The following is a 27,875-nucleotide window of genomic DNA, read 5'->3' as shown; positions in this document are numbered from 1 at the left end:
TCTCGGTCAACTTGTCCTCTCATCCTGGTCCAGATCTATTCTCGGTCAACTTGTCCTCTCATCCTGGTCCAGATCTATTCTCGGTCAACTTGTCCTCTCATCCTGGTCCAGATCTATTCTCGGTCAACTTGTCCTCTCATCCTGGTCCAGATCTATTCTCGGTCAACTTGTCCTCTCTTCCTGGTCCAGATCTATTCTCGGTCAACTTGTCCTCTCTTCCTGGTCCAGATCTATTCTCGGTCAACTTGTCCTCTCATCCTGGTCCAGATCTATTCTCGGTCAACTTGTCCTCTCTTCCTGGTCCAGATCTATTCTCGGTCAACTTGTCCTCTCTCCTGTCCAGATCTATTCTCGGTCAACTTGTCCTCTCTTCCTGGTCCAGATCTATTCTCGGTCAACTTGTCCTCTCATTCCTAGGTCCAGATCTATTCTCGGTCAACTTGTCATCTCTTCCTGGTCCAGATCTATTCTCGGTCAACTTGTCCTCTCATCCTGGTCCAGATCTATTCTCGGTCAACTTGTCCTCTCATCCTAGTCCAGATCTATTCTCGGTCAACTTGTCCTCTCATTCCTGGTCCAGATCTATTCTCGGTCAACTTGTCCTCTCTTCCTGGTCCAGATCTATTCTCGGTCAACTTGTCCTCTCATCCTGGTCCAGATCTATTCTCGGTCAACTTGTCCTCTCATCCTGGTCCAGATCTATTCTCGGTCAACTTGTCCTCTCATCCTGGTCCAGATCTATTCTCGGTCAACTTGTCCTCTCATCCTGGTCCAGATCTATTCTCGGTCAACTTGTCCTCTCTCCTGGTCCAGATCTATTCTCGGTCAACTTGTCCTCTCTTCCTGGTCCAGATCTATTCTCGGTCACACTTGTCCTCTCATCCTGTCCAGATCTATTCTCGGTCAACTTGTCCTCTCATCCTGGTCCAGATCTATTCTCGGTAACTTTTTCAAACCTGGGTTCCGATCTATTCTCGGGCAAATTGTCCCCCTCCCGGCCCCCAAATTTTTTCGGTTTAACTTTCCTTCATCCTGGGCCAGATCATTTCGGTCAATTGTTCTCCCTTTTTGGGCCAGATCTATTTCGGGCATTGCCTCTCCCTCCCCTCCAGATCATTTTGGGAATTTTCCCTAAACCGTTTTCCCGATCTATTCTCGGTCAATTTTCCTCTTTTCCTGTCCAATCTATTCTCGGTCAATTTCATCCCATTTCCCGGTCCCAAACTATTCTCGGTCCAATTTTCCTCTCTCCTGGTCCAAAGATCTTTCTCGGTCAACTTTCCCCCTCTTTGGTCCAGATTATTCCGGGCATTTTCCCTCTCATCCTGGTCCACTTTTCGTCAATTGTTCTCATCCCCGGTCCGATCTATTTTTCGGTCAATTGTCTCCATCCGGGTCAATCTATTCTCGGTCAACTTGTCATCTCATCTGGTCCAGATCTATTCTCGGTCAATTTGTCATCTCATCCTGGTCCAGATCTATTCTCGGTCAACTTGTCCTCTCATCCTGGTCCAGATCTATTCTCGGCCAACTTGTCCTCTCATCCTGGTCCAGATCTATTCTCGGTCAACTTGTCCTCTCATCCTGTCCAGATCTATTCTCGGTCAACTTGTCCTCTCTTCCTGGTCCAAATCTATTCTCGGTCAACTTGTCCTCTCATCCTGGTCCAGATCTATTCTCGGTCAACTTGTCATCTCATCCTGGTCCAGATCTATTCTCGGTCAACTTGTCCTCTCATCCTGGTCCAGATCTATTCTCGGTCAACTTGTCATCTCATCCTGGTCCAGATCTATACTCGGTCAACTTGTCCTCTCATCCTGGTCCAGATCTATTCTCGGTCAACTTGTCCTCTCATCCTGGTCCAGATCTATTCTCGGTCAACTTGTCCTCTCTTCCTGGTCCAGATCTATTCTCGGTCAACTTGTCCTCTCATCCTGGTCCAGATCTATTCTCGGTCAACTTGTCCTCTCACCCTGGTCCAGATCTATTCTCGGTCAACTTGTCCTCTCATCCTGGTCCAGATCTCTTCTATATTGCAGAAGTGGAGCAAAATAACCACATGTTCTACTTTCATTTTGATGTGCACCGAAAAATCTATAAGATATACGATAAATAGATAGAAACATCATAAATGATGATGTAAACAGCGGTGCTATAAACAGTGATGATACAAACAGTGATTATATAAACAGTGATGATATAAACAGTGATGATATAAACAGTGATGATATAAACAGTGACGATATAAACAGTGATGATACAACCAGTGATTATATAAACAGTGATGATATAAACAGTGATGATATAAACAGTGATGATATAAACAGTGATGATATAAACAGTGAAGATACAAACAGTGATTATATGAATAGTGATGATATAAACAGTGATGATATAAACAGAAATGATATAAATAGTAATGATATAAACAGTGATGATATAAATAGTGATGATATAAACAGTGATGATATAAACAGTGATGATATAAACAGTGATGATATAAACAGTGATGATATAAACAGTGATGATACAAACAGTGACGATATAAACAGTGATGATACAAACAGTGACGATATAGACAGTGATGATATAAACAGTGATGATATAAATAGTAATGATATAAACAGTGATGATATAAATAGTGATGATATAAACAGTGATGATATAAACAGTGATGATATAAACAGTGATGATGTAAACAGTGACGATATAAACAGTGACGATATAAACAGTGATGATATAAACAGTGATAATTAAACAGTGATGATATAAACAGTCATGATGTAAACAGTGATTATATGAATAGTGATGATATAAACAGTGATGATATAAACAGTGTTGATACAAACAGTGATGATATAAACAGTGATGATAAACAGTGATGATATAAACAGCGATGATATAAACAATTATTATATAAACAGTGATGATACAAACAGTGATGATATAAACAGTGATGATGTAAACAGTGATTATATGAATAGTGATGATATAAACAGTGATGATATCAACAGTGTTGATACAAACAGTGATGATATAAACAGTGATGATACAAACAGTGATGATATAAACAGTGATGATAAACAGTGATGATATAAACAGCGATGATATAAACAATTATTATATAAACAGTGTTGATACAAACAGTGATGATTTAAACAGTGATGATATAAACAGTGATGATGTAAACAGTGATTATATGAATAGTGATGATATAAACAGTGATGATATAAACAGTGATGATGTAAACAGTGATTATATGAATAGTGATGATATAAACAGTGATGTTATAAACAGTGATGATATAAACAGTGATGATAAACAGTGAAGATATAAACAGAGATGATGTAAACAGTGATGATACAAACAGTGATGATATTAACAGTGACGATATAAACAGTGTTGATATAAACAGTGATGATATAAACAGTGATGATATAAACAGTGATGATACAAACAGTGATGATATAAACAGTGATGATATAAACAGTGATTATATGAATAGTGATGATATAATAGTGATGATATAACAGTGATGATATAAACAGTGATGATATAAACAGTGATGATACAAACAGTGATGATATAAACAGTGATAATTAAACAGTGATGATATAAACAGTGATGATGTAAACAGTGATTATATGAATAGTGATGATATAAATAGTGATGATATAAACAGTGATGATATAAACAGTGTTGATATAAACAGTGATTATACAAACAGTGATGATATAAACAGTGATGATATTAACAGTAAAGATGTAAACAGTGATGATATAAACAGTGATGATACAAACAGTGATGATATAAACAGTGATGATATTAACAGTAAAGATGTAAACAGTGATGATATAAACAGTGATGATATAAACAGTGATGATATAAACAGTGAGGATATTAACAGTAAAGATGTAAACAGTGATGATATAAACAGTGAAGATACAAACAGTAATGTTACCATTTCATCTGGTTTAGAAAATCCAAACTTTTCACTGGGAATCCAAAGTGTTCTTTTGAATGTATGATATGCAAAATGTGATCCATATACATGTATCCTAAATGGCATAGGAATGATAAACTGATCTTAAATATATCGAAGGAAGGGAATATTTGATTAATATTATGTGATAATTATTAATTTATTCAAATTTTGGCAGTGGACTTATATTATAATTTGCTTGATTAATTGATTTACAGTGTATACTTATCATATTGCGATTTGCATTAGACGTTAGGTCAGTGCTTCATTTTGTAGGTGGACATTGAATTAACCAGGAAATACATCTGATGCTCGGAAGGCCTCTACCGGTACTCATTACGTTTAGCTGCGCCTTCATTATGCCTACCCAATGATATTTTTCCCGCTTATATTTGAAACATTATATATCTGTGTATGTCTGATTGTTGTATCAGAAGTTAACCGAATCGTTGTAATAAGTACATAAATTGTACTGTTGTCTGATGTATATGCCAGACCATATTTAGGCCATATGAATTCATTATTTTTTAAAAGGCTGGATAAAATTTCCTCCTTTTAAAACTTTTTTCTGACCTTTTGGTGTCATTTTACAAATTCAAAAACTTATGAATGTGTTGTTGACAGGTGTGTTTGTTCTTTGCAATCTTAAAACAAGATCTTAAAAAAACTATTTTACCCTGAATTATTTTGCATGATTTGTTTTATTTTATTTTTTTCAATCTTCAAATTATATTAAATGGTGGTTACAGCAACAAAAACACAGACAAGGCATAAACTATTATTTTTAATTAAATAATAAAAGAATTTGTAAAAAATAATTTCTGTATAAAAGTTACCATACAAAAATACAAGAATGAATAAACAAAGATATCAGATTTGTGTTACTTCATCGTAGAAAATAACCTTAACCTTTATTGAAGCTTGGGATAGCTGAGTCATATTAAGATAACGTCTTTTATATTGGTTACCGGAGAACCTCTAACCAAAGTTAATGAAGAAGTGTACTGTGAGGAAACTCGTGATGCATTTAGTAACCCCGATATAGTACGAAATATATGTGATTAAATGTCGTCAGTTGCGCAAAGGAAGCAAACTTCAAATACGAATTTGATGTAATGCTCGGAGAAATTTACCAGCAGATATCTTTAAAAAATGGAAAGATGTAAAGACAAGTATGTTTTCATTATGCTCAACACGTTCATAGATGTAAATAGAAATGAATTAGCAATATCAAAACATTTGTCAAGAACGTATAAAAACAAAATTCTTTATGCACTGTATCATGTAAAATTATTCTGAATGGCAGTGTTGTATATATTGAATGTACATCTGTTTATATCTAGAAGATAATTATGGAATAAACATCAAATAAGTCACACAAAATATCATACTGATGAATAGAACCAAGTGATAAATAATTTCACACTTAAAAGCATTTTATTTTATCCTTCAATCCAAGAAGACTGTGCTTATTGCTTAAACTTCTATTGAGATAAGTGCATACAAACATGAACAATACGAATTATAAACGTAATTAGTATGAAGCTCCGTGTAACCATTTGCTCAATGAAGATTATTCATTTTTATCTTTTTCTTTGCAAAATCTGTATTACGGGTAAACCTTTGAAAAAGAGATGTCACCTTAAATGAGATACTTTTAGAAAATATTTTGCTAAACAAAAATAATTTAAAACTAAACAAACAGTGTGGCTCAGAAGAATAGTTTCAACGCCTTTCCATGCGCAACATTGCTGCAACATTGCATCTACTGCGACATAAACCATCTATAATTTTATAAATTCATAAATAAAGAGGACAAAGAAAAAAAAATAAAGTAATAAAGAATTTGTTTCCGAAGTGTCGTAAAAAAAATAAATAAATAAAAATAAAAACCTTTTGAAACTCAGAGTTCCTTCTAATACTACGTCACACTAGCAGGCTCTGACAACGTGTTGTACGAATTATTGCACTATTTTAGAAATTCAATCAACTTTGGCAACCTGCCAGAGTTATGAAAGCAATAAATCATATATGTAATAAAAAAACAAACAACAAAGACGGAAAAAACCAATAAAACTCTCGCCAATATCCTGTACTAGTAGATGCATCGACAATAATCAAGAATTGGTAATGCGGTTTATGTGCTATACGGGTTTGGTTTTCAGAATTAATAATACACTGACATTGCTTCAAAGTGGTTTATCATATAGAGGAGGCATCGATTTTCATAAGAATAGAAAACAAACCTTTATTTTATAAAATTTGTCAAGAACAATGTTTAGTGACTTTGGTGGAAGACATATTTGACTCTTCGTGCTGTTTCAGATAATTTAAAAAAAAATAATATAGCGATAATTGCAAAAGTACTACAGTAAATATAAATCTGGCGAGATTAAAACGGCTGTATCCTATTGAAATATAATGTATGTACATTTAGTAAAAACGGCAACAACATAATAATACATATCTCCCTTTAACGGTAATCCATTCCGGGTGGTTCAACAAACATTTAGATAGAAAAAAAGTAGCTTTATCAAACAATTGTTCAATCAAAGCTAGTATTCAATCAAAGCTAACTATGGTCAAATAGTATATAAATAGGCATTTAAATATTCCATGCAGATGAATGTGACTTGAGAAGAATTGACGCTACACAGTAGTGCATCTTAAACCTTAAATCCTTAAAAGAAAGTCAACCAAATTGTTTGATGCAAGCATGTCCGACCCCTCTATAACTCCTCAGATACAATCCTACAAAGCATGTGTACTAGCGGTTTAAAATATGAAAAAGAGGTTACAGCTGTAAACTAGTTGAACTTCCTTTTTTCCGTTTGTCTACTGGATTATATACTTCTTTATATTCTGTTGAAAAGCTTTCTTCTTGGCACTTGATTATTTGGAACATAACCATGCCAAAAGCGCAATTTTGAACTCAATTAGCTATCTGCCTTATAAACTTTGAAATAACGTGACATACAAAATGTAGCATATGGAATACACAAAAGTTAAAAGTTAAACCGGGTACCGTTCCTCGGGATTCCGAGACATATGTATACATAAGTATATTTATCTCACATGTTTGGGCTAATTTAGAGTCTTAAATTATATAAGAGACAAAATATTAATTTTCTCTTTTAATGAACAGGTACCCTTATTGACTCATTATTTATCTAATTCAAGATTTCTCTAACTAAATTGCTGTTTTAATGTAACGTAATGGTTTATTTTAACCTTCAGCAGTTTATCTATCCAATGACAGATGCTCAAGTTTCCTCACTTGCATATATGTAATAAAACCTTCATTGGCTGTCGCCGTTAATCACAAATCGAATCAAACAGACTATTGCTGAGAACGGTATGATAAATGATTATTATGTAAATGTTTTGAGAGATCGTTGTTCCTCCATCTGGAATGCAGTGGAGTCAGAATGCCCAATGTCACCCTTCAGATTATATAAAAACAGCTGTGCCCAAGTCAGCTTGTTGTTGTGGTTGTCTTTTTTCCAAAGCTTTCTGCAGCTCCTCTTAGTTGGCACCCAGTCGTTGTTTGGCCGAACGGACTTCTTAAATCTCTGTAAAAGACATTTTTTTGTAATTTTTAATTGATTTAACCTGTGTGTGACCTCCTCGCAACCCATAAGTACCTTTTTTTATGAATAAGTCTTTTTGAGATTTGATACTTTATCTAGTCATCAAGTTTTATTTTTCAATATATCTTGCATTCGAAATAAAAAATGAAAATGTAAAATAATTACAAATTTACTATGAAAATAGTGTAAAGAATAGTACATTAACCTGTTTTATATTTCCCTTTGTCGTTGATACAGTGTACACTGCATATCCTATTCCAGGTGTGAGTGTCGATAATGTGATTAGCCAGCCTATAACAGCTGCGTATCCTGGATACTCATAACTACCGAAGGTCGGGGTACGATACGTAGCAAAACTTAACGTCAGCAGCACCTGTTTTAGAAACCAGTATTAACATTTAGGTAACAACCTCATTAGGGGTATGGATGTCGCTTAGGTGTAGATCATTTTGGGTAAAAATTTTAGTCATTACGTTTTTAAGAATCAATATTTATTTATACACGAAAACGTATATAAAAGAGAGTGTTACACTGTATAGGAAGTTTCACTACTTAATAACATAATTACCTCATGTATACATAATTTTGGCGACTTTTAAAAGGTTCGAAAAAGTTGCTTCCTTTTTTGGTTAGAAATCTCCCTGTAAACAGTACGTTTCAATATGTCTTGTTTCATCTATACACATGTAAAATATACAATACTTACCGATAGAAATATAGGTATTACAAATGCAAGACTTATCCTGACAGGGGCTGGCATGGGACGACCAAGCATCAGTCGTATATCTTTATCTAAACGGTTACATCCTTTAAAAAAGGAAAATGAAAAAAAGATCAATTTGCTGTAGGTTGGCCCTTATCTACTGTATGCAACGTTACCAACGTAAAAATAAATTGTCCCAGCACTTGCCTACTTTATATAACGCTACAATGTAAAAAATAAATGTCCCAACACTTATCTACCGTATACAATGTAAAAATGAAAACAACCCTTCAAATGTAGAATAGAATGTCCTTCACTTATCTACTGTATGTAACCCTACCAATGTCAATAAGAGAGTTCGACCACTCATTTACTGTAAACAACCCTATCAATGTAAATACGAATGTCCGACCACTTATCTACTGTATATAACCCTATCAATGTAAATACGAATGTCCGACCACTTATCTACTGTATATAACCCTATCAATGTAAATACGAATGTCCGACCACTTATCTACTGTATATAACCCTATCAATGTAAATACGAATGTCCGACCACTTATCTACTGTATGTAACCCTACCAATGTCAATACCAATGTCCGACCACTTATCTACTGTATGTAACCCTACCAATGTCAATAAGAGAGTCCGACCACTCATTTACTGTAAACAACCCTATCAATGTAAATACGAATGTCCGACCACTTATCTACTGTATATAACCCTATCAATGTAAATACGAATGTCCGACCACTTATCTACTGTATATAACCCTATCAATGTAAATACGAATGTCCGACCACTTATCTACTGTTAACAACCCTATCAATGTAAATACGAATGTCCGACCACTTATCTACTGTAAACAACCCTATAAATGTAAATACGAATGTCCGACCACTTATCTACTGTATATAACCCTACCATTGTAGATTAGAGTGTCCAATTTATCTGACGGATACAACCTTACCAGTGTTCAGATTGAATGTTCCACTACTTATCTACTGTATGTAACCCTATCAATGTCCGATACGAATGTCCGACCACTTATCTACTGCATATAACCCTATTAATGTAAATACGAATGTCCGACCACTCATTTACTGTAAACAACCCTATCAATGTAAATACGAATGTCCGACCACTTATCTACTGTATGTAACCCTACCAATGTCAATAAGAGGGCCCGACCACTCATCTACTGTAAACAACCCTATCAATGTAAATACTAATGTCCGACCACTTATCTACTGTAAACAACCCTATCAATGTAAATACTAATGTCCGACCACTTATCTACTGTAAACAACCCTATCAATGTAAATACGAATGTCCGACCACTTATCTACTGTAAACAACCCTATCAATGTAAATACGAATGTCTGACCACTTATCTACTGTATATAACCCTATCAATGTAAATACGAATGTCCGACCACTTATCTACTGTAAACAACTCTATCAATGTAAATACTAATGTCCGACCACTTATCTACTGTAAACAACCATATCAATGTAAATACGAATGTCCGACCACTTATCTACTGTAAACAACCCTATCAATGTAAATACGAATGTCTGACCACTTATCTACTGTATATAACCCTATCAATGTAAATACGAATGTCCGACCACTTATCTACTGTAAACAACCCTATCAAGGTCCGATACGAATGTCCGACCACTTATCTACTGTAAACAACCCTATCAATGTCCGATACGAATGTCCGACCACTTATCTACTGCATATAACCCTATTAATGTAAATACGAATGTCCGACCTCTCATTTACTGTAAACAACCCTATCAATGTAAATACGAATGTCCGACCACTTATCTACTGTATGTAACCCTACCAATGTCAATAAGAGAGCCCGACCACTCATCTACTGTAAACAACCCTATCAATGTAAATACCAATGTCCGACCACTTATCTACTGTAAACAACCATATCAATGTAAATACGAATGTCCGACCACTTATCTACTGTAAACAACCCTATCAATGTAAATACGAATGTCCGACCACTTATCTACTTTATATAACCCTATCAATGTAAATACGAATGTCCGACCACTCATCTACTGTAAACAACCCTATCAATGTAATACCAATGTCCGACCACTTATCTACTGTAAACAACCCTATTAATGTAAATACGAATGTCCGACCACTCATTTACTGTAAACAACCCTATCAATGTAAATACGAATGTCCGACCACTTATCTACTGTATGTAACCCTACCAATGTCAATAAGAGAGCCCGACCACTTATCTACTGTATATAACCCTATCAATGTAAATACGAATGTCCGACCACTTATCTACTGTAAACAACCCTATCAATGTCCGATACGAATGTCCGACCACTTATCTACTGCATATAACCCTATTAATGTAAATACGAATGTCCGACCACTTATCTACTGTATATAACCCTATCAATGTAAATACGAGTGTCCGACCACTTATCTACTGTATATAACCCTATCAATGTAAATACGAATGTCCGACCACTTATCTACTGCATATAACCCTATTAATGTAAATACGAATGTCCGACCACTCATTTACTGTAAACAACCCTATCAATGTAAATACGAATGTCCGACCACTTATCTACTGTATATAACCCTATCAATGTAAATACGAATGTCCGACCACTTATCTACTGCATATAACCCTATTAATGTAAATACGAATGTCCGACCACTCATTTACTGTAAACAACCCTATCAATGTAAATACGAATGTCCGACCACTTATCTACTGTATGTAACCCTACCAATGTCAATAAGAGAGCCCGACCACTCATCTACTGTAAACAACCCTATCAATGTAAATACTAATGTCCGACCACTTATCTACTGTAAACAACCCTATCAATGTAAATACGAATGTCCGACCACTTATCTACTGTAAACAACCCTATCAATGTAAATACGAATGTCCGACCACTTATCTACTGTATATAACCCTATCAATGTAAATACGAATGTCCGACCACTTATCTACTGTAAACAACCCTATCAATGTCCGATACGAATGTCCGACCACTAATCTACTGTAAACAACCCTATCAATGTCCGATACGAATGTCCGACCACTTATCTACTGCATATAACCCTATTAATGTAAATACGAATGTCCGACCACTCATTTACTGTAAACAACCCTATCAATGTAAATACGAATGTCCGACCACTTATCTACTGTATATAACCCTATCAATGTAAATACGAATGTCCGACCACTTATCTACTGTAAACAACCCTATCAATGTCCGATACGAATGTCCGACCACTTATCTACTGTAAACAACCCTATCAATGTCCGATACGAATGTCCGACCACTTATCTACTGCATATAACCCTATTAATGTAAATACGAATGTCCGACCACTCATTTACTGTAAACAACCCTATCAATGTAAATACTAATGTCCGACCACTTATCTACTGTAAACAACCCTATCAATGTAAATACGAATGTCCGACCACTTATCTACTGTAAACAACCCTATCAATGTAAATACTAATGTCCGACCACTTATCTACTGTAAACAACCCTATCAATGTAAATACGAATGTCCGACCACTTATCTACTGTAAACAACCCTATCAATGTAAATACTAATGTCCGACCACTTATCTACTGTAAACAACCCTATCAATGTAAATACGAATGTCCGACCACTTATCTACTGTAAACAACCCTATCAATGTAAATACGAATGTCCGACCACTTATCTACTGTAAACAACCCTATCAATGTAAATACGAATGTCCGACCACTTATCTACTGTATATAACCCTATCAATGTAAATACGAATGTCCGACCACTTATCTACTGTATATAACCCTATCAATGTAAATACGAATGTCCGACCACTTATCTACTGTAAACAACCCTATCAATGTAAATACGAATGTCCGACCACTTATCTACTGTATATAACCCTACCATTGTAGATTAGAGTGTCCAATTTGTCTGACGTATACAACCTTACCAATGTTCAGATTGAATGTTCCACTACTTATCTACTGTAAACAACCCTACCATTGTAAAAATAGAATGTCCTTCTACTCGTCTACTGTTTGCAACCCTACCAATGTAGTGCCCACTACTTATCCAATGAACACACCCCTCCCAATGTCAAGATGGAGAGTTTCACTACTCATATACTGTATACAACCGTACAGGTAATTTATCTGTCAAGATGCTCATGAAATTACACAATAAATCTATTTATATTAATGTGCTTTAGGAGGTTTTATGTTCAAAAACATATCGTAGAAACATGATTACATTAATGTACAACATTATTCTTTAATCTGCTTATCTAGGTTATCAAATAAACATTTTTGCAGATATACCTTGAGTGAAAACCTACCATACACCCATCCAAACACTATAGCCTCAATCAAACAGATCAACACTATATTCCACGTCCCTATATACCATATACCGAGTATGAATATGTAAGCACCGGCCTGAAATAGAAAGGGAATTTGTACACAAATTATACAATATTATCTTACTTTTCATTACTCTATCTGCTATTTTTATTTCGTGCTTATTATAGATAAAAGCACATATCTTCTGCCAAAAACACCACTAATACAGAGGGTTGCTCGAATAACATCTCCAGATAGTTAGCTTAAAGACACCTTTATCTTTCCTCCGTTATACACTGGTTGTGCTATTCATTCTGTATACTCTGTATTTCGTCAGGTATAGTGATAACGCTCATTCTCCTTCGTGTTAAACTGTCTGAATTAGGTATTTGCCAAAAGATGAGTATGCTACGTGATGTAACTTGACAACAACAACGTCTGATAAGCTGAACATAGATTTCCTGCATATAAATTGAAAACTTGATAATATGGCATGCAGTTTACAATGTAAAAGCGATAGATTTTAATAACTGAAAACTAATGAATATTCACCGATGGATTTGGAGGTTGGGAGGTTGGGGATGGGGGTCAGAATGTTAACACGTAGAAAACAAAATGCATTTACCTTTAACTTACGGTATAGTTTTTACAATTGTTAAATTTAGATGGGCCCATAATTTGCGGTTGCCTCCGGTAACCTCGCAGGTGATACATTTCGCGCAACACCGACCTGTTAAAGATCTCTTGTACTCTGTATGGTTATATATATATATATTTGCTGGACATTTATTTCGCACGACATTTATTTCCCCACAAATATAACAAGTATACAGTAATGAATTATTGGAGATAAAGAACACAAATTATTGACCAAAATTCTGTACAGTTGCTACAAACTACAAGCATTTACTGTTGCTTGAATGGTAACAGCAAACATTGGGGACATATGTCCACAAACCGAAAGTATCAAAATAAATGACTGCCACAGATCTGGATTTAGCAAAATGTATAATATATGTATGTCAGAAAACAAATATCAAACTGTATTTTATAGACCTAGGTTTCATAACTTGATATGTTTAATAACTTAAATCCACCTGTGTTACAAACAAGATTCCGACGACGAACGTGACAATTGTCGTCACTGCGAGAAGGGCCAGACGTTTGTTATGTAGATACTTTGGGCACATTTCTTCCAAAACTAACAGGAAAGGCTCCATCATTATTGTCTGAAATTAAAAACCATATATTACCAAAGGAAAATTAGACCACACTGTGACCTATATAAGGGTACTAATAGGCCAATGTTAAAAGTCATCACATGGAAACCTCTTAACGTAGAAATGATATGATAGTTGTTCTCCAATCCTCCAAAGCTATTAGTATGACCGACATAACCTGGATACGAGAATAGTAGGAAACAGGTAATATAAGAACCATGTCCATTATCTTTAATTTACTCTTGACACAAGGATAACTTAAAGTCGTATACAGAATACCGGAATATTAATGACTCATGGTTGCGAATAAAAGTTATTAGTTCCTTCTATATTTACAATTTGCATTTCTATAGGCAAAAAAGGTAAACAAAATCCAATAGGATAACAATTGACTTCGCTGGAGGAGTTGTTATTTAATTCCTCAGAGACTGACAACTGAAATGATAATTGATTTATACCGGAAAACGACAAATTCAAGTTATCGATATCTTCATTTTTCGATTTGCAATCTTATCAGAAGCAACATTAATTGACTGTCCTTTTATTGCGTTTGTAAATGATAAAAAATCGATAGAACAAGAAGGAAATTGAGTCGACACAAAGTGTTTACGAACAGTCTACCAAGCCGTTATTAAAACAGCGGCATTGATAAATGAAGATAATTACAGGAATAAGAAGAAATCGATAAATACGCTCAGTAGCCCAATCACTTTCTTCCTTCGCGCCTTAACCGTAAGAACCAGCAAGAATGATTAATTAGATTGTATAATTTTTTTTAATTGTAAAAACGAATAGGTATAAGTTTAACTTAAAAATAATCAAAATAAAATTTTTGAAATGATATTTTTTTCTTAAATTAACGTTATATATGCATTTTTTTCCAACGAAATAAATAAAATGTAACGAATATTTCTTCTACACATGGTCATAAAAAACTTACTAATGCGTCGATTCCTGGTAGTATCAGGACTAGATAAAACAACACACACCAGGCCTGCGGCAATGGAAAGAAACTCAAAGCCTTTGGATATGCAACGAACCCAATTGAAAATCCACCTACAAGGAAAATGATCAAGTTAGAACAAAAACGAATGGTTGATTAAGGATTCAGATTCTGATGAACAGCAGCATCAACGTTACTAAAACTTCTCAGATACTCAATGCTTGCCAATGATCTTTGCTTAAAGCATCTTTCTTTTCTCTCTCTTTTTTATCCAAATTTCAATCCTTGTTAACTGTACATAATTCTGTTTAAATGTAATAAACCCTTCAGATTTGTTTTGACCAAACGAAGTGGTCACACAAGTATCCTTGTCGCCTAAAATTTAATTTGAGTTGTTTAACTGAGATGTTTCCGAAGTAAAAAGACCTTATTTTCTTCTTTCAAGAAAAGAAAATACTATGTTAACATGTTCATAGTAACACGTTTGATATTATATATATGTCAAGCTGTAGGATATAGTTTTGAAAAAGATAGATAAACGATGACCCTTAAAATACCGTATATCGGTTTTTTTAGCGTATGCCAAATTTCGCGTTTTCTGTACAAAATGACACGTTTTATTTTTAGCGTATTTCATTTTTAGCGTTTTCACAACGTGTAATTCAAATTTTAGCGTACATATGTTTCATATACAACAAAAACGAAGAAGTACAGTAATAATAATTTATCTACACGTTTGTTTGCTTCAGCAAACTCAGGTCTGTCCCTGACCGGATTTTCTTTATCCTTCCGTGTAACGGTTACAAATCGTAGCATGGCCTTGTTTCACTTGGCAATGCCACTCTCGTTATGATTTCAAATAGATCTATACAAAGGACAAAACATATGGTCAACTGTGAGTACATTTTTATTGAATAAAACAGTTCAGTCGAGTCACGGCCAATTAAGCACACCTGTATACGGCATGTGTAAGCAGGTGATCGGTTCATGACAACACCCCTACACCTACAAGGGAGTTAACTCTTACTGTAAAATGTGACCAATTTTAGCGATATCTTATAATTCGCGACCGAATCTGGTCGCGAAAATAGCGAAAATTAGACACTCGCTAAAAAAACCCGATATACGGTAGTTCCTTTCACCTTTTAAGAATTTTAAGAAATGTTAAAAAACACAGTGTAAAATTCACTGCCAATAGATGGCAATCATCACCTTTGTTTCAAGGACTAAAAACTAGAAAGAATTGTGCGTTTAAACTGATTTGCCTTAGTATTGCATCGAGCATGATTTTACAAATGTATTTAGTGTGTTGGATACATTAGGTATGGTATCAGTGCTGATACTTTGGGTGTCAATATGGCTGCAGCTACATGGTAACCACAGATAAGTATTAGTGATCTAATGATGTGGGTATCCTGCTAGAATGCTACACAGCTGGTCTTTATTTTTTACATTATATATTGAACAGCCTGAATCCTAAATCAAATAGGCCGCCCTTTTATTTAATGTTTTTTGGAAACCATTGTATCTTTTTGTGCATTTATTCGTTGGAACATGTTACAGTAAACGTGTTGTAGTCATATATTGTACGCTGACATGCGTTTGTGTCGTGAGTGTATCCAAGCATCATGTTTCGGGAGTGTTGATAGATCCATATTTCAGCTAGGGCCCTCTCTTTTGAGTCTTGCTCTGGTGTTCCTGCACAAATGGGCTATTGGTTACCGCATAAAGTGTTAACGAGTGACATTGATGAAGTAGTTAGAGGCCAGTTGTGTTCAGGTTTTTGTCCCATACCAACCAATAACACTTGAATATTAAGAGCTGAACAAATATATATGCTGATGCAATGTATGTATATTTTTTTTCTTGGAGATATTCTTGTTTATTATATGTGAACCAGATGTCGTGACTGACATGAAAAACGTCACAAACATAATTATATGTTTTAAATTCAGAAACAAATATCAGTACGACAGGAACAGTGGTGTTATCAACTTCAGATCGATATACGTTAAAACTCATCAACATTACACATACATGTACTGTATGTTGTAAAAAGAATATGTTATGAGTTAAACAGGTACAAACGTAGGAAAAGATCCAAAGCCGGTTGAGAGTGTACGGACCGGCCAGACTAACATGCAAGAAAGTAGGCTACTTTTTGTGTGCGTACATGTAGGTATGTCTAGGTATTCATACAATACCATGTTGCGAGGTAATTTAGCCCTAATAATGATTACAAATATTAATTGTTGAAGAAAAACAAACAGTGACAGGTCTTTCAAAAAATTATCATAACAAATTAATATTTCCATACCACGTTTTTAAACATACTGACCCCAGACCTTTTGTCATGAGTTGACTGTCGATTTGACTATGCAAACAAGTAAGATAAATGATTAAAATAAGAAAAGATGTAGGTGTTATTAAAGAAGTGGAAATGGATGGAAAGATCTTTTAAAAGTGAGTGCAAAACTTAAACTTTGAATTGGTGAGAACTGGAAGTTTTGTCTTAAGGAAGTATTTGTTCACTAAATTCAAAACCGGAATGCGATAAATACATAGAATCATAAAAGCACAAACCTTTTCAATTATCCAAAGTGAAAAAGATAGAATATTTCAGTTATGTAGGAAGAAAAGAAAAGAAAAAAAAAGAAGAAAAAACAAACAAACAAACAAAAAATGAAGGTGCATTACTCTTCACACAAAGAGTGCTGACTCTAAGCATTTGCTCTCCCTGTAGGTAGGACATACGAATTGTACCTGTTGCCCCCTTTGCATGGTTTGTAAGAGGCGACTTTCATATTTCACCTTGTATTTGATTATTTATACAGACAATCACACCCTGATTGGTCTACAACGGAGGGATATACTATTAACAAGATAATTTTGTACGTCCTTTGCTTGATAACAGTTGTACCTCTGACATCAATTACTTGTATATAAGACAAACAAGATATAAACACCTCTCAAAACAAAGTAAGAGTTATATAACAGTTGTGTTTAAAGGCTTTATTAGAAGACACACCATGCATTGATTATGCAAATTGAAGTTAGCGTGAAAGTAATTATATACCAGCGTTTTGGTTATAATGTCATAGCAAATGATTTTTTTTTATTACCGGAAGTAATGACAGAATCAACAGGAACTTCTGCTTCATGCGCCATAACTCCGGCTGTGGCAAACACAACCAAACCATTAAATAGACCGATGAAGAGCACAGCCAATGAAGAAATCAACGAGGCCCTGTATTATGGAAACAAATGAACTTATTTTAATTAATGAATTTACTAAAAATGCATGTTAGTATGCTCTCAGAACAGCATGCATAACAAGAATTCACTTTATGTTATCAAATATTCTTATTGCAATGCTTATTTTTTCAGACAAGTTCTTTCATCGTTATTGTAATAAGGACATATGTTACTGCAATAAATATCTTAAACGTCGCCCTGTTCCAGTATTATACACACAAAAAGACGCACAATTGGACACCTATCCTATAATAACTTCAAAAACAGACTTTTAAAACATTTGAATGACTATACATTGCGATTCTAATGTATCGGGAACATAAGTATGTTGCGTGCAAAAAGGTATAATGTTATAAAATCGCATTGCTGTAAATGATGCTATTGGGCAACTGATGACATTTGAACAATGCACGTGTCAGATGTTTGGAGAAGAGCTTAATAGCTATATCCGTTACGGAAGTCAGATAGAACCTGAAGTACAGAAAGAGTGGTTTGCTTCCTAGTTAATCAGAATACAAAACTATGTCTGCATTATGGGAAATTTTTATGCTTCGCGAGAATGGATCGTTATTTCCTGTTTTCATTCATAGACTTATATGTTTTAACTTATAGTGTTAGCTGCATGTTTCGTTAATACAATGAAAACTACCGACGTGTTATTGAAACGATAATTTTCAAAATCAATCAAAAGGGTAGATTATACATATACATTGTATCTATATCTATATACATATGGAGAGATATTAACAAAGATACACAAGAAGGTATAATTAGAATTTTAAGGCAAAAGAAGCGCCTTCTGTTTGATCAATGACACTCAACATGCCAATCTAGTTCTAATTAAAGTAATGTCATCTCCAAGCATAAAAACCATACCAAGAAATAGAGAAATTTCTGATGTAATGATATGTTCGACAATTAGATAAAAATGTATTAGTAGAGATGTGATGAGTCAGGACCTTAGACAGTTGTAGTTGAACTTGTTGTGGCATCCAATCATCATAAGCCCTCCCCAGCCCGGTCCAAGAGTGTTGAATGCTATGAAGGCCGCCTCAACCCATATCTGCAACAAAACCAAAAAGGAACATTTGATATATATGATAACGCTAAAACAATCCAAACCTATTCGTTGAAGCATTGATTAGTATCTGTATATTATTTTTGACGATTACCCCAATTCATCATTGCAATAATGTGATTTAAATTCCCTTTTGTGCTAAAATGCGTGCGCGAGAAAATAAAGTTTACAGTTTTACTGCCATATGATGAAGTTTACCAAACAGTGATTATGAAGCTACCCTTAAAAGTGTTATATTCCCTATTCAAAAGGGAAGAGGTTTAGGAAACCAAAAAGTAAATATATCCAAAATATCTCAATTTCTACAGTACCGAGAGCAAATTAATTTCAATAAATTCGTATGAAGCTTTTGGAGATTAAGAAAAGGAATTCGCCAATATAAAGATGGTACGAGACCTTCGTTCTTTTGACCCCGAAAAGCAATTGCATAAATCACTTCTATCTGATTCATGTGGTTTAAACCGTTTTTGTGCAATTGACGCAAAATACATTTTGACCTGTAAATGCCAACAGCCATCGAAATGAACCGATTTGCTGATTAGTTGACATCCGATCTGGGAACGAAAAAAGTATTTTGAAGGCTATGAAATGCAATTATATCCAGCCACGTTTAATAAATAAGGGATAATGCCGTTTGGCTCTTTTATAAGGGTTCCATAAACTTTATAACCTCAATAATTTTAGAGCAAAACTTTAACTTAAAAAATCATAAAGTAAAATCTGACGTTTGAGACGACTGATATTGACGACATCCTGTAATATTCGGCGATATTCCTTAGTTGGTGACATTCCCCACTGTTATTGCTGAGCTGACTTTATCAATAAACTGCAATATCCGACAAATTGACTCTGACACAAAGTGTCCGTGAAGTCAGAGTAGAAATCAAGAAAAAGCATTCATTTAGATATCTCGAGACAGCAAAATCTGACACATTTTATGATAGACATTGCACTATTAGATGTGATCATTGAAGTCGGAGCATAATCATAATACTTTACCTGCATATTAAGCAACTTGGAAAAGTCCGGATTGATGAAAAAAAGCATTCCGTCAACTGCTCCGGGCAACGTCAAAGCTCGAACCAAGATCGCAATTAGTATAAAGATCGGTAGAATGGCCGTCACAACCATCATCTGTTGAATCAAGTAAGAAGTCTTTAATGCCATTAATGCACATACAAGAGCAGGATTCTGAATACAATACAAATAATTTGAATTCAACAATAATTTTACCTGTCACTAGCATTTAATCTATATCAAATTGAAGAATATATTGCATTGATACGAGTATAACACTCGATTGATCATATAGCTCCAGTCGATACATGATCTGACGATATTTATTCACATTTTTTATGCCATACTATTAGAGACATTTAAGATCAAATTTGTGCAGTTAATTGTCAGTAGACGAAAATGTAACGGAATAAAAGTATACGTCTTCGAACAAATGAATGACATCAGATGGGAGAGGTCAAGGTAGTGTACAGGTACAACTATTTTAAAGACCAATCACAATACCTTTCCTAGTGTCTTCACGCTCTTGATTATGGCACAACAGACGATTATCTTTATTATAGCCATGTATAAAAGATACATTCCGTTGATGTCACCGATGTCTTCAATACCAGTGGATAACCTCAGCACTTTGTATCTATTAAATGATATGGGTTAGGCAACGTTACCATAAATGAAGGTGTGCTGACAATGTGTTCATCATACTTGAACCACAAACACCAAACTAACGAAGATAGATAACTTATACAACATCGTATGGAAACTAAAAATGTAAACGAGGAATATCATTGCCAAATGATAATCAGGATTTTAGTTCTACCAATCATAAAAGTTTGCAAAAGCGTATTAAAAAAAAAAAAAAATAGTGCATCTTATGGCGTAATCCTTACACATAAACTAAGCAGTGGTTAGTCCGTCCTATGACTGATAACTATTTATACTTTTGCAGGAAGATGTGTTTTTCCCATATAGAGCTAATCCCACATACTTCATTGGGTGATTCCATTTATTTTAGGGAAGTGTATCCCTTTCCTTTACCTCACAGGATGATGCCATGGTTGCCAGGGGGTCAACTCTGTGTATACAGGGGTGATTAAGAAATCTGACATTTAGTTTGACGTCAAAATAACAAATTGTTCACATGATTTCATTGTGATGTTTTTGTGAAATCATAGACTTGTTTTAAATAGAGAATTATCGTTTAATACCTAAGATTTAAACTGGATTTTTGTTTATTGTTGAGTATGCGAGAGAAAAAAATAAACGTTGGCTTGTCTGTAGACAGATATATCAACGTATGGCTGGCCAACACCCGGCGGATGTCGTGCTCACCAGTCAAACTATTACAGTTAACTCTGGTAAGATATTCAAGTTCACGGAACAGGCCCATGCTAAGTTATGTAATCTAACCTAAAATGATTTCAGTTTTCAGTGCTTTCTACTGACTGGTGTAACCAGATGCAGCTATATTTTTTTTTATTAAGACAGTTTTTGTTTCTCAGATGAAAATGTAAACTTATTTGTAAAGCTATTTTAAATAAATTTGAAATTCATTTCGCTATATTAACAATGCTAACTGTCCGATGTTTGTTTCTTGTAGGGCATTGCATTTTGATTGGACATTAGTTATATCCACCAAATCGATTGTAAATATGGCTATTGTCAAGTTTTGAAATTACCAGGACATCATGTGACACAAATATACATGTATCGTCGAAGTAGCAAAGATGAGTTAGCCAGCAAAAACAAGTGTTAATATATTTTTATGTTTCAATTGTACACCTCCGTGTCCCTTTGTAGCGGCAATAATAACGCGAACGACATTGATTCAATACGTGATAAAGCTTTCTCATATCTCTTGGCATGAAATACTGGTGACATAATTATATCATAATAACAACATCATGGACAAACATGTTTTACAGTGACAATTTTCATGTTGTTATTTTTTGGTTTTTGCTTTTTTCATACAATGCATGAAATCTTTGAAACCCAAATTTCAAGGAGGAAAATAAAAACTCAAAATGTATAAAAAAAAACCATAACGTGTATTCAAACCACTAAGTTATATAACAGGAACACACATATTATATACATACTTCCAAAATTCCTCTACCGCAGACACCTGAACCAATGGATTTTCCACGGTAAACCCATCATCCGGATGCTATAAATACATAAGTGGATTAACAGACTTTTATATTATCTTCAATCATTTTTCAACACTTTAAGTACATATATTGGGATGATATTTACAGGTCGTATGCAACTGGATTATAATGGTGGACTGATTAAATTCTAGCTACTCCTTGCAGACAAAATACCTCTACTTTCTTCCCCTAAATATATTGGACATTCGTCCTATGCATCAGAGGTACATGTATGACTATATTGTAAAGAGATGAACTAACAACTCATCCTTGCTGATGCCGGACTTATCACCCTTATAAAGTTTCACGACTCATCCCTGGTCCTCTATAGTCTCGGGACTAATCACTCGTCGTCTTTAATTTCTGGACCCATTGCTCTTCCTGTATAGTTTCGGACTAATCAATCGTCGTCTACCAGTATTTACAACACAAATAAATAGATATACAGGGTATGCTATAGCAAAATAAGATACTTTATTGGCCCATTTGAAAATAGTAACAATCGCTTTGACCTTGCATTGACTCATATTGCGAAGGGATGAACTAACCACTCATCTTTGCTGATGCAGAATTCATCACTTAGGAACCCTCGTCCTATATCATTACACGACTCATCACTTGATCTCTACTATTGGGAGATTAATCACTCGTCGTCTATAGTTTACGTACCCATCAATCGTCGTCTTTAGGTTCGGGGCTCATCCCTCGTCATCTAAAAGTTCGGAGTTCATCTCTCGTCTTCTATAGTTTCTGGACCAAGCGCTTGTCCTCTTTAGGTTGGGGAATCATCTCTCGTCCTCTAATTTTTCTGGACCCAACTTTCTTCCTCTATAATTTCTGGACTCAACTATCTTCCTCTATAATTTCTGAACCCAGCTATCTTCCTCTATCATTTCTGGACTCAACTCTCTTTCTCTATAGGTTCGGAAATCATCTTTCGTCCTCTATAGTTTCTTGACCAATCTTCAGTCCTCTATAGTTGCTGGACCAATATTCCGTCCTCTATAGTTTCGGAACCATATGTCGTCCCCTTTAGTTGTTGGACTCATCCGTCTTCATTTATAGGTTTGGAAATCATCTATCGTCCTCTATAGTTGCTGGACCAATCTCCCGTCCTCTATAGATTCAGGACCATTCTCCCGTCCTCTATAGATTCTGGACCCATCCCTCGTCCCCTATAGTTGCTGGACCCATCCGTCTTCCTCTGTAGGTTTGGAAATCATCTATCGTCCTCTATAGCATCTGTCTCATCTGTTTTCCTCTATAGTTTCTGGATCCCTCACTCGAGGCTCATCCTCCATCATTTTTGGGATCATCACTTGTCCTCTATATATTTGGGAATTGTCAAGAGAAAAGACTAATCACCCATTCGTTAAAGGGATAGAACTCACCCCAACCCCCAAGAGAAATTCTTTCTCCTTCAGTTTCGTGATCAGCCTCCTTCTTTACTGATAAGGGGTCACTCTGATGTTGATGAACTCACTATTTGAGTCACGACGCACCTGCAGAATCGGAGCTCTCAAACACGTATGTGTGTTTGTGTTTCTAATCTTTCCGACAGTTAACCACTTAACAGCCGTCAAATTGATAATTAATTGGGATAATCAGTATGTCAAAACAGACAAAGATGTAAAGAGATTGATAAACAGCAACCGGTCATTATGTATATCTCTCCGCCTTAAAGAGGAAAATTCTGATATGCACTTCGTCATTAACCCTGTGGTAATGTGACGGGCAAAATTATAATACAGTGTACCCTCGACCTATCGCGACCCGAATCTACCGCCACCCTCGCATACCGCCACCTACACCCCTAGAACGGATTTCCCTTCTATATAATTCCCTCGTTAAGTTCGCCACCCTCGCATACTGCCATCCGCCACGTTCAATACAAACAATACAAACGCCCCGAATCCCTATATATTACCCTCGACGATATCGCCATCGTGGTCCGTTTTTTTTTGCGATCGAGGAACTCTTTAGTGTTCTATTTATAGAATTAGGGTATTTCCTTTTTCAAAAAACAAAGTAAATGTAGTTTAAACTAACCTTAGTGACGTTATTCAAGACACTTCCCAAGGTCGGTTGAACAGCTCTATCAGAAAATGGAAATGATGCGTTCAATGACGAATTGTTGATGGAATTGTTAAGGAAAGTTGTACACTCGAGTGTGTTCCAGGGGTTATCACACGTTGTCCATGGTAACACAGAGCTGAATGAGTTTACGAGATATTCTATGGCCCAGCACTGTACAATGTTATCGAATAACACTGTGAGCAGGTTGATCACTGCTATGGATAATCCTAAACCTGGAAAATAAACAGAATAGGTACAGGTGATATACAGCAAAAGCTGTTTCCAGATGTTACAATAATCTCTATTTGTGATCATAGTATAAACTTTTAAAATATGTCTTTGAAATAATATCATCAGCGAAAACCATAGTTCTTTTCATAAATATAAGACATCGAGAAAAACCGTTTACATTAGCTACCGATATTAAAAAAAATAAGGAGTAGAAAAAATCAACATGTAAGTTAAACTGCGTGATAATAAGAGAAAATGTTATTGAATGACTTAATGTAAGGCATTCAAATACAATATACATGTAATTCTGATGAATATGTATCAATAATATTACATGACAATGCTTATAAATTACCTCTTAATATTGGGCAAATATTCCAAATCTTCCATGGTCCGGAATCGGCAAATTGTGATAGAGCAAGCTCCATGAAGTAAAGTGGATACCCACAGAATAGAATCAAAATACCATATGGGATCAAAAACGCACCTACAAATAAACATTTAACTAGACTTTAGTAAAAACATTATCAGTATCAGTGAACACTGACTGAAGGACGGAATAATGAACCAGATGTATGTCGCAGCTTTCTATTCATTCTCAAGGAGATCCATTTAAAGTGCGGTATTCACATAATGGTTTCTTTTAATAATCATTTGCGGTGCCTGTGATAGAAACGTGTCAGGCATATGCTGACATGGTATGTTTTTTCTGTTTCAAAGCCAACGAGGGTGTATCATTACAAAGATAAAAACGAATTTACCTCTTTTGAAATTAGAAGCAATAACAATGTCTGCCCTGCAGGTAGGGCGACTGAATTGTACCTGCTGCCCCGATTGCATGATCGTAAGAGGCGACTAAAGTAAGGATCCTATCTTTGCTCCTCTTTCTGAACAACTTTCTTCTTCCTAATGTATCCCTTGACAATGACATTTTTAGCCTTGAGCGTTCGCTCCTGTGAGGAAGGTTTTGGATTTTGTACATTTGCCGAGACAAACCAGAGTCTTTAAAAATGGTAGTTGCTACTCCTGCTTAGCGCTCAGCATATTAGGAGTGGGGCGACTGGTTCGCCCGTTGTCAGTATAATGTGACCGGGTGGCGTGTCCTGTTGGTTATCTTCAGCAGTATGCTTCAGTGAGGTAGCACTATAAATCGGCAAAAGATGCAGCCTATCACAAGGATACACAAACATACCACAGCCTCCCAAAACACGCATACGCACTCACCACACATGTATGTCGCACGTACGGGGGCCTTTTTGAAATGACCTTAGCTGTTGATAGGACGTTAAGCATATAAAACCAAACCAAACTAATACCAATGTAATTAATGGAACGTTTTGAGAAAGACATTTTTAGCGTTTTATCCGTTAAAATAACCCTTAAATTAAAATATAATAGTGTGATATTGTTAATTTGCTCAAATGAGTATGTGAAGGACTCGAAACAAATATGTCTTCGATGACTTTGTACCTTTGAAAGTAAGAAGCAATACTAGTTTAAAAGATCATTGTAGTAACATGCTTGTATAAAAACATATTTAGAACGTCGCGTTCCTGGTTGATAAATCAATTCACTTACGTCAAAGTACATAAATATAAAAGAAAATAATATTGTGTTCTAAAGAACTCTTGTCGTATACTTGTCTTATGGCTTATCGCTTTAGTTCAAATCTTCCTGTATGGTTGTTGATTTCATAGCTGATCATACATTTACATTTAAAATGATACTTACCAATATCTCAACTAACGAATAAGTAAATTGTAACAACAAACTATCTTGTCGTGCGAGGACATGGGAAGGCACACTTTACTCTATGTAATGTGTATTTGCGTAATTACTGTATTATGCCGAAGTTATAAGGAGAAGGCTTACATATAGGTTTTGCCTGATGCCCCATTCTTCTGTATTTGTTTTTTAAAAAAGGTCAAATAAAATGAAAGACATAACGCAATAAAAAAGGTGAACTTGCAATGTCAGTTTTATGCGTAGAGGGCAAAGAACATATATAATGTAGCATGAAAGTAGTCCAGAACAAGAAAGAATACCGATCTGAAGTGATTGAAATCTGACGTAAAAAGAGCAAGAAGAATAAGACTAGTTGTTCTTGAAAAACAAGCGTTTTCTTCTTCATTGACGATGCACGCCACACAAATATATGTCAAGTGCTTCAAAATATCGGTTTTAGGTAGATTTGTCCGAAATGGGCCCAATAGTTAACATATGTATTACTCTTTGTCTATCCGTCTCCCCCTAATCCGAACACATCGAGGCAAAGGGGATGCAGAAGAGGGGACACGATGCCTACAAATCTACCCGTAAGTAATAAAGTACCTTTCCAAAGTAGCAATGAAACATTTAAGATTTTGTAGATGTTGTTTTCATTAAGTAATAGAACAGATCGCTAAAATATACTTCATAATAATTATATGCTGTAAGTACTGGCAGAAATACCAATAAACGCAATTTTGAAATCTTAATATGAAACGATTTGGATGCTATATAATTTATTCAATATAGTTACCAAATAACATATTAGTTATACACTTACCACCTCCATTTCTGTACACTAAAAATGGAAGCTTCCAAGTCTCAGGTAATCCGATAGAGTAGCCCAGAAGGACAACCAGTGATTCAAACTTGGATGCCCATTTCCCTTTCTCTTCCGAATCTGTTTCGTGCTCAGACTTGCAATCTGTATCCATAGTTGTTTTGTCTATTGTGTCTGAAATAACAATAAAACACGAAAGCAAAATAAGATATATATAAACCGAAGTACATTCGATCGACAAAAGGCAGATTATGTTACTCAGTTACCAAGCTACTCAGATGTCTGCCGGTGCGTTCAGGCATTATAATAGTTGACATGAGGATCAGAGACGCAGAGCGTTTTTAGCTCTCTGGACGGAGTCCAGGAGAGCTTACGCAGTCATTCTCATGTTTTTGCCGGAAGTAGAATTATTAAAATGTTGTGGACAGAGGATATCAGAAACAGTGGGACTGTCAGAATGGATTTCAAGACACATGATTGGGGTCGACACGAACTAGATTTGACAAGAAATTTGAGTTGTTAAATGTTTTCATTTTCGAGTAATCGTCAATTTACGGTGTCATTTTGGACATACTCGGTGTCACAGGGACATGCCGAACGTTGTTCTGAGGAGTTATGAGGCAAAGTTCCTGTATCAACTCACTGTAATGTGTATATAGTAATGTGCTGCAACACAC

General features: G+C 35.3%; 1 protein-coding gene across 1 annotated transcript; it reads right to left on the bottom strand.

Annotated features, from left to right (window-relative positions):
* Positions 1–4,753: 4,753 nt before the first annotated feature.
* LOC117333173 (sodium- and chloride-dependent glycine transporter 2-like) lies at positions 4,754–27,367 on the bottom strand. Its single transcript, XM_033892331.1, has 14 exons — positions 27,199–27,367; positions 25,006–25,137; positions 24,393–24,652; positions 22,293–22,360; positions 20,698–20,830; positions 20,176–20,310; positions 19,058–19,161; positions 17,966–18,090; positions 14,841–14,956; positions 13,778–13,909; positions 12,677–12,776; positions 8,279–8,379; positions 7,778–7,945; positions 4,754–7,554 (listed from the first exon to the last, which is right to left on the bottom strand). Exons 1-14 carry the CDS (start codon positions 27,350–27,352, stop codon positions 7,354–7,356), a joined length of 1,929 nt encoding a protein of 642 aa, XP_033748222.1. The 5' UTR covers positions 27,353–27,367; the 3' UTR covers positions 4,754–7,353.
* Positions 27,368–27,875: the final 508 nt, after the last annotated feature.

This window comes from Pecten maximus, chromosome 8 (genome assembly GCF_902652985.1).
Source record: "Pecten maximus chromosome 8, xPecMax1.1, whole genome shotgun sequence".
NCBI classification, from domain to species: domain Eukaryota; kingdom Metazoa; phylum Mollusca; class Bivalvia; order Pectinida; family Pectinidae; genus Pecten; species Pecten maximus.
This window is presented reverse-complemented; position numbering and strand designations above follow the sequence as displayed.

Excerpts from the sequence above, each read along its gene's own strand:
- LOC117333173 (XM_033892331.1), bottom strand. The coding sequence starts at position 27,352 with ATGGATACAGATTGCAAGTCTGAGCACGAAACAGATTCGGAAGAGAAA. Across the intron at positions 20,831-22,292 it reads GCGGTAGAGGAATTTTGGAA|ATACAAAGTGCTGAGGTTAT; the intron begins GTATGTATATAA and ends ATCATTTAATAG. Across the intron at positions 14,957-17,965 it reads TGATTCTGTCATTACTTCCG|GTGGATTTTCAATTGGGTTC; the intron begins GTAATAAAAAAA and ends TTTTCCTTGTAG.